Source organism: Bufo gargarizans, chromosome 3 (assembly GCF_014858855.1).
Source record: "Bufo gargarizans isolate SCDJY-AF-19 chromosome 3, ASM1485885v1, whole genome shotgun sequence".
NCBI lineage: Eukaryota > Metazoa > Chordata > Amphibia > Anura > Bufonidae > Bufo > Bufo gargarizans.
Genome location: NC_058082.1, coordinates 345,739,140 through 345,748,166, shown reverse-complemented (window position 1 = coordinate 345,748,166; position 9,027 = coordinate 345,739,140). Strand labels below are relative to the sequence as shown.

Sequence of the window (9,027 nt, the reverse complement as noted above, 5' to 3'; positions counted from 1 at the left end):
AGCTCTGCTAAACCCGGCACTAATCTCTATAGGAAGCATAGGATTTTCTGACTGCATGTAGTTTTTCATTATTTCAAGAAAAGATCAAAAATAAATCCATCAGAAAAAATGCAGTTCTACCACAGTTTTCACTGCGGCTGCTTTTTTCACAGCTGAAACATGTTAAATGTGTTTTAACTGTAAAACTGCAACAGTTTTTTTACACAGTTTCAACAGCACTGTCTAAAGATAGCCTTAGGGTACTTTCACACTAGCGTTATTTTTTTCCGGCATGGAGTTCCGTCCTAGGGACTCAATACCGGAAATGAACTGATCAGTTTTAGGCCGAATGCACGCGGCCGAGAGCAGTCCGTGGTATGCCGGGCTGGATTCCTGTTCAGAGCAGGAGAGCACGGCATCATTGGTTGCTATGACGCCGTGCTCTTCATGCCGCCGCTGCACTACAGTAATACACTCGTATAGTGTATTACTGTAGTCCAGCGGCGGCATGAAGCGCATGGCGTCATAGCAACCAATGATGCCGTGCGCTCCTGCTCTGAACAGGAATCCAGCCCGGCATACCACGGACCGCTCTCGGCCGCGGAACACGGCCGTGTGCATTCGGCCTTATCCTAATGCATTCTGAATAGAGAGCTATCCATTCTGGATGTCTTCAGTTCAGTCTTTTTGACTTTTCAGGACGGAGATAATACCGCAGCATGCTGCGGTTTTATCTCTGTCCTAAATTCCAGAACACTTGTTGGAATGCCAGATCCTGCATTTTTTCCCATTGGCATGCATTAATCTGGCAATTCAATGTACAGGCTACTCTGCTAAATCCTTGGAGCATACCCCGATGGTTCAATCTCTGTACAGAGTTTAGTAATATGCAATCCCTTTTATACTGGATGCAGTACATTAATCTGATGTATGGTTGGGGGAGGGGGGGCACTCTCAGAGTGCAGTGCTTAATACATTATGAGAACTCAGTGAAAAGTTTTTGTTTTTAGGGAGGAGGAGAGCATAGGTCTGTTGACAAATTGTTTATTAGCACCCAAACTTGTGTTTTAAGTTCGGCATCCAAAATTCCGTTTATCAAGGAATTCGGAATTTCGTTATGGTCCGTGGTAGCAGAATCCATAACGGGATTCTTCGATAACCCGAGCCCAAACTTTGGACGCCAAACTTAAAACACAAGTTCGCTCAACACTACTCCCAAACGAACAGCAGAATTATGATTGCAGCTCTTGGCTATAATACAGGCTATACCTAAAGATCTGTACAAAATAAATAGTCCAATTTATTTATAGTTAATCTATGTTTACTGTACCATATAAAAACTGTAAAATAATTTTTTTCTTGATGCTTCCTAAAGAACCCCATATCAATACAGAGACAGAACCGGCAACTAACCAAAATATCGTTATTCCGTAGGACTTTAGGGTTAGACAGGGAAACCATGGCAACTGACAGCATCTCTGACGCTGCCATGTGAATACTGGCCAGGTGGCCCCATCCTTACTTTCTATGAAGCTATATCTTGCATGATATCCATTAGTGGGCAGTGTTCTGTGCAACTGACATGACAAGGAGAACCAAATGAGGTTCATACCAAGTATGAGGTGATGCAATGTGCGTAACAATAATCTGTAGTTAATACCTTACTGACCTCTAAATTTATAGGGGGTAAAAAGGTTATCTTTGGAATACTATATTGGTTATAAGATGCATGACACTTATTTAAAGTAATATAAGTATGACAAATACAAATTATTAGAAATAAAAAAAGATAATATGAATTAACCAACTAATTTTCTGGTGTCAAAATAGCATATTAAATTTAGATTAATACGAAAATAAGTATTGCTTGGGTTTAACTTTCTATTCAGAATTTCTATTAAAATCTAAAATATACATATACATTAATAATAATTTAAGCTGCTTATTAATGGTTGAAAATGTTACAGTGCACCTGAATATACACAACCAGCCAGATACACCCCGTCTACAGATAAAGGATTACAGCTCTCCTAGTGACATTACCGTTTCAGGACTAACAAAAAGCGGATGTTGCCTTTGGCAAGAAATGTGCAGTTGAGACATGGACTGACTATACGGCCGTGTAGTGCACCTTACCAACTGCTATTTTTGACGGCATGTCAAAAATAGCAGTAAACCATGTATTTAATATAAAAGACTGCAGTTATTGGGGAAAATGGCATGCCGTGGTTTAACTCGCACCACTGTTACATTGATTCCTGGATACTACTTGCCTCCTGAACACTTCTGACAAGGTGTACTAAACAGATCATGTTGGTCCTTATGTGAAAATAAAAACTTTTGATCCAGACGTGTAAAGTATGAAACGCCAAAGCATTGCACTATTCATTGACAGGAACACAGTACTTCCCAAAATATTTCGGGGTAGACGTCACTATTTAGACACGTTCATTTCATAGTTAAGGCGTTCATTTATTTTAATCCCAAAGTAGCCACAGGGGCCGGCAGGGTCGATGCAGGCCTCTTTGGCATTGCTGGGTTTAAATTCACTTATGCTTATTGCACTAAAATGAGAGCAAAATCAAACATATATCTTTTGTGAGTCCAAAAAAAGGGAAAAAACAATGGTGGCAGAGAATACGCTCTGAAATAATTAAATTAGTGTAATTAATCTAATAAATACATATATATATATATATATATATATATATATAAATACTAGAAAAGCGTACAATTTCCACACAACCATGTATACCTTACATACGGTAAGTCTAAAGAGAAGGTCTATTCCTTTACAGCATTATTTGGAGGGTTAAAGGTTAAAACACTTCCCTAATGTGCAGGGATGGACAACCGTTTGCAGCATACAGAATAAGGGGATGTAGTTAGGGTGGTCAATATTGTAAAGCGTCGAGACTGGGATGTGGGATTTTCTTTTTCAGGGATATTTCTTTGCACAAGAAAGTCAGAGCTTAAGAAATGAGGCCATAGTATCTAGGCCAAGACCTAGTTCTAAGCCTTTCCTATCACAATGACGTTTGGTAATAAGTGGCAATATTCTTGTAATAGCTGAAGTATATATCCAGTCACTTGCATGACCATAGCACTAGGCACATGCAATACCCGCTTGCATCTTGCTAACTATAATGTTGCAGAACAAATAAAGGGGAAGCACTAAAGGACACGACTTATGCACATAAGGTGGACAACATAAAAAGGCAAAAAAAAAAAAAAAAAAAAGTGGACAGGTAGTGACACACATATAAATTCTGGTTATTTTTTTTTTTTTGCATGACGTCCTTCTACTTCATATGCATTATCCATACGTACATTCATTCAGGTATATGTATACACATATATGTAATGAATAACTAAACACACATATACATGTGACACATATAAACACACCTGGGCACACTAGAGGCTGTCTCTACATTTTAACCCCTGTGCAGCTGGAGTTTCACAAGTAACTCCAATATCATCAGAAGGGGTGAACTGAAAATAGGATTAGGTATTAGTCACGGCCGCTAAAAGATGATAATATATCGACTGCATTTAAAAAGGACTACAGCAGGTTAATTAGAACTGCCGCATCACAATTATGCTGCATACCCATGTACCGGAAAAACACAGCCCAAGTGTGCACAGATATGCAAACATACTCCCACACATCCCCATGATTTACTTGTCTTTTTTTCTTTTTTGCAAAGACAGCTAGTGCTGCAGAGCAATCTGAGGTAAAGGCATAAAAGGATTCAAATATTGGAAAGTAAAAGAAAGACAAAACTTAAGCAGTGCATCCAAGTGGAGGCTCCATTACAACGATCTAGCAGTTGGCTGGTTTCATATTGCATAATAGTGCTGTGTTCCTCAAAAATCTTCTATTCCCAGGATTAGCCCTCCCCTCAATTACTGTGCCTGGGCTTCATTGCAAGCCAGAAGAAAAGGCCTGGGAGAGATTGAAGGGCAGGAGAATGTGAGCCACTCTACTGGGCCCTGAAAACCCACATGAGAGCCTTCAGGTTCCATGTTGTAAGTCAAACCTGTGCATTTCTTAGGGACAAAAGTTGCTCTCACGCGAAGTACATGGTACGTAAGGTATCCTGGTGAATTTGCACGGCCTTGGCAAGGGCTTGTGGGTCCCGACCATTGCTTTGACCAGATACGTGGCTTCCTTCAGCACTATAGGATACAAAACATTTTTCAGATTAATTACTGCATCTCGGCATATGCATCCTGGTTTGCATAAATACATCTCTAATACCAAATTTCATTAAAACATGGACTATGGGCAGCAAAATTAAGTAAATCCCTTGGAAAATGTATGTAGGAATTTTTTATTTCATGAAATCCACAACTCCACTTTTTTTTTATTCTCTCGCCTGTTAGAAAGACACATGATGTAAATTGTAAAGAAGGTAATCTTTTTACCTGTGATGGTATATGTGAGTTATCGACTCCCTCCTGGTCCTTAGCCGTGTCATGTGACTGACACTCTGACTCTCCAACTGACACAGCATCTTACGTGTGAACAGGAAGTCAGTTTCTCTGTTCATTCCTATGGCAGACTGACTTCCTGTCCACACATGAGACGTTGCATTAGTTGGGAAGTAGGTAATGGTCACATGACACAGCTAAGGACCAAAAGAGACTAGATAACTCACAACTACAGCCACCAGTAAGAAGACTACATTCACTAGAAAGTACATCACATATCTTTCTAATTAGCCAGAGAATAAACATTTTTGTGGGAGTGCTTCTTTAAAGGGGTTCTCAAGGAATTAAGAAAATGAAAATACTTAAATATTACTCTATTATAAATACATTTCCAAATACATTTCCTTAGTTAGAATGTCTCGTTTTGTCTAGAAAGCAATCATTAGAAAAAATAAAATGGACGCTGTCCTATTAGTACACAAAACCTGTCGTAGTCACACAGCAGTAGAAGTAACTTCATAACATTGAGCTATAGAGCTGCTTCATCCTCCTCTCTGCTCTGCTTTTCAGGGATTATGCTCCTGAATACAGGTGATAAGATCTTCAGTTGAATCTCTGCAGGAATGGAGTTCAAGAGGAGACATAAAATACAAAGAGGACGGACAGGACAGACTGTGGCAATGGAGACTGCATACAAGAGCTGCTGCTCATTAGTCAAATCCCCACCTCCTCTCTGTACTTCATGTCTCCTCATGAACTACAGAGATTCAGCTGAAGTTCTTATCAGCTGTATTCAGGGATCATAATCCCTGAGAAGCAGATCTTTACCTCAGTGTTGTGAAGTAACTCATCCTTCTGTGTGATTAGGACAGGTTTTGTGTGTACTAATAGGACGGCGGCCATTTTATTTCCCCTAATGATTGCTCCCTAGACAAAACGAACCATTCTAACTAATGAAAGATATTTGGGAATATATTTATAACAAAGTAATATTAAAGTATTTTCATAATTTTCAGAGAACCTCTTTAAGGACAACAGGCTTTAAGAGTTACAATTCATGTCACACTGGAGAAAGTTATAAGGTCACCACATCAGTTGGAGGTTTCTATGGTAACAAACTATTACTTAGAAAAGTAAATTAGTTGATGGCAGCAGTTCAGTTGCCATGGATACTGACCAGCAGTATATGACGCATATAAGAGATTAGACTGAACACATACCTGATCAATCATAGTCCTCGCCATTCACCTTATTATGGAAATTGGGGGTGGAAAATGATCTATTACTATACCTTAAAGTTACATTTGCAGAAGAAATAGCACCTGTATAAATACATCGGCAGAGCATGTCACCATTTAACTGTCAGCGACAGACTGTGCGACTGAAAATTTATAAGGATTTGCCAAGCTCAAGCTGGGGTTGTCATGTAGCCCTGACCTAGCACATTAGAGAACTGACACGTTAAGGACACACATAATTTGACATAATAAGCAGTGGAAAAAATGTGCATTAATCACATGCAGATTTATCACAGATTATGTTGCAGATTTGTTAAGGATTTCAACTTGTGCAATGCAATGGATAAAATCCACAGCATAAATTGACGTGATTCTAAACTGACATTGCTAAAATCCTATCCACTTTGCTCATACCAGATTTACTGCACATAAACCTACAATGGGAAATCCACAGTGTATTTGTCCTGTACCCAAATTACAAGAAGATTACAGTCCTGAATGGCAGAATGAAAGTGATGACTGTCACAAAGTTACAAGGATAAAATGTATAGAAAAGAGAACAAATAAGGAGAAAGAAGGTTCCGGGGCGGTAGGAATATTATAATAGCCCGGTAACTATACCTGTCATGCTCCTTGTCCACGAGATGGTATCTTGCTCTGAATGCCACAAGATGAGCATAATAAGCAGGCGCAGGGATCGAGACTGATCGCGTGCATCGCACATACGTGTGGCACAGCTGGTAGGTGAGCAGCTGGAGTTCATCAGCAGTGAAACAGTTATCATCCCACAAGACGTGATAGTGAGAAGGCCTGCTAGTACCCTGAAAGACAAGGAAAAAAGCCACAATTAGTACACGATTTTCCAGAATCCAAGAGAAGAGCTATGCTCAAACTGGAATGTGTCTGGTCTTCATTCAACAGTAAAATATACTACCAACAGCAAGAATATATATATATATATATATATATATATGTACTGTGCAAACATTATGACCCAAGACAGTCCTGTGTTTCAACGTGAAGTTTGCATACCCTAGGGGGTACTCCGAAGTAAAAAAAAAAAGACCTCCTTAGAGTCCAGCAATATTTCATTGCTGGTTGCTAGGGCACTGACCTGGGGGCCTACCTGCTTACAGATTAAAGGGGTTATCCAAGTTCTAGAATGCCCCATCATATGCCTGGGCCGCTCACAGAGGTTGTACTTACCTCGCTTCCAGGCACCTACACCGCTTCTCATACCGGCACAGCCGCTGCTGAGAAGCGGCGCTGGTGCCTGGAAGCGAGATAAGTACAACCTCTGTGAGGGGTCTGGGCATATGGGGGGCCTTATAGATCTTGGATAACCCCTTTAAGCATATCAGGTCTTAAAAGGGAGTATGTCATCAGAAAATGACCTATTGTTTGATTCACATTTTTATATGAAACATAGATTTTTTTTTTTAATTTTTGTTTCAGGTTTCCCATGTTATTATCTAAATTGTAAAAACATTCCTACTACTGTGCGAAAAGTTTATATATATATATATCTATATCTATATCTATATATATATATATAGATATATATATATATATGTATATACACACATACAGTGGATATAAAAAAAGTCTACCCACCCTGTTAAAATGTCAGGTTTCTGTGATGTAAAAAAAATTAGCCAAAGATAAATCATTTCAGAACTTTTTCCACCTTTAATGTGACCTATAAACTGTACCACTCTAACTGAAATCTTTTAGGTGGAGGGAAGAAAAACAAAAACAAAAATAATGTGGTTGCATAAATGTGCACAACCTCTGAGAACTGGGGATGTAGCTGTGTTCAGAATTAAGCAATCACATTTAAAATCATGTTAAATAGGAGTCAGCATAAACCTGCCATCAGTTAAAGTGCCTCTGATTAACCCCAAATAAAGTTCAGCTTCTCTAGTTGGTCTTTCCTGAAATCCCACAGCAAAAGCCATGGTCCTCAGAGAGCTTTCAAAGCATCAGAGGGAACTCATTGTCAAAAGGTATCAGTCAGGAGAAGGGTACAAAAGAATTTCCAAGTCATTAGATATACCATGGAACACAGTGAAGACAGTCATCATCAAGTGGAGAAAATATGGCACAACAGTGACATTACCAAGAACTGGACGTCCCTTCAAAACTGATAAAAAGACGAGAAGAAAACTGGTCTGGGAGGCTACCAGGAGGCCTACAACCACATTAAATTGAGCTGAAGGAATATCTGGCAAGTACTGGCTGTGTGGTACATGTGACAACAATCTCCCGTATTCTTCATATGTCTGGGCTATGGGGTAGAGTGGCAAGATGAAAGCCTTTTCTTATGAAGAAAAACACCCAAGCCAGGCTACATTTTGTAAAAACACATCTGAAGTCTCCCAAAAGCATGTGGGAAAAGGTGTTATGGTCTGATGAAACCAAGGTTGAACTTTTTGGCCATAATTCCAAAAGATATATTTGGCCCAAAAACAACACTGCACATCACCAAAAGAACACCATACCCACAGTGAAGCATGGTGGTGGCAACATCATGCTTTGGGGCTATTTTTCTTAGCTGGAACTGGGGCCTCAGTTAAGCTAGAGGGAATTATTAAAAGTTCCAAATACCAGTCAATATTGGCACAAAACCTTCAGGCTTCTGCTAGAAAGCTGAACATGAGGAACGTCATCTTTCAGCATGAAATCTCGCAATCTGACAGATTTGGAGTGTTTTTGCAAAGAAGAGTGGGCAAATCTTGCCAAGTCAAAATGTGCCATGCTGATAGACTCATACCCAAAAAGACTGAGTGCTGTCATAAAATCAAAAGGTGCTTCAACAAAGTATTAGTTTAAGGGTGTGCACACTTATGCAACCATATTATTTTATTTTTATATTTTTTCTTCCCTCTACCTAAAAGACTTCAGTTTGTTTTTCAATTGAGTTGTACAGTTTATAGGTCACATTAAAGGTGGAAAAAGTTTTGAAATGATTTATCTTTTTCTCATTTTTTTATAGCACAGAAACCTGACATTTTAACAGGGGTGTGTAGACTTTTTATATCCACTGTATATATAGATATATATATTTACCATAGAAACTTGAATTAAATAGTACATTTTCTGATGACACATTGCTTTTAATACTCAGCTCCTCTTTACTGATGATGTAGGGTGCTCTTGTTTGTATTGCTCTGTCCCTGGGCATAAAATGCAAGTGGTTGCCAGGTGAAGGGTTTGTATCAGGGGTGCACATCTTTGGATTCCTAATAGATAAGGGACCCCTGGGGAGATGTAGATAAATCAGGGACAGGTGTCCATTTCTGTTGCCTAAGCCCAGTATATGTCACTATTCAGACCCGTATCAATGTACCTCTGACATCAACTGATCTGCATT

The 9,027-nt window shown here is 39.2% G+C and overlaps 1 protein-coding gene across 2 annotated transcripts in view; it reads right to left on the bottom strand.

Annotated features, from left to right (window-relative positions):
* Nucleotides 1–664: 664 nt before the first annotated feature.
* Nucleotides 665–9,027, bottom strand: part of LOC122932951 (protein argonaute-3) — a 142,156-nt gene continuing 133,793 nt past the window's right edge. For both annotated transcript variants that reach the window (XM_044287642.1, XM_044287643.1), the window contains exons 18-19: nucleotides 6,276–6,475; nucleotides 665–4,161 (exon numbers count right to left, since the gene is read on the bottom strand). In XM_044287642.1, coding sequence (XP_044143577.1) covers nucleotides 4,053–4,161; nucleotides 6,276–6,475 — 309 coding nt within the window. In that variant the 3' untranslated portion in view covers nucleotides 665–4,052. The remainder of the gene's footprint in view (nucleotides 4,162–6,275; nucleotides 6,476–9,027) is intronic.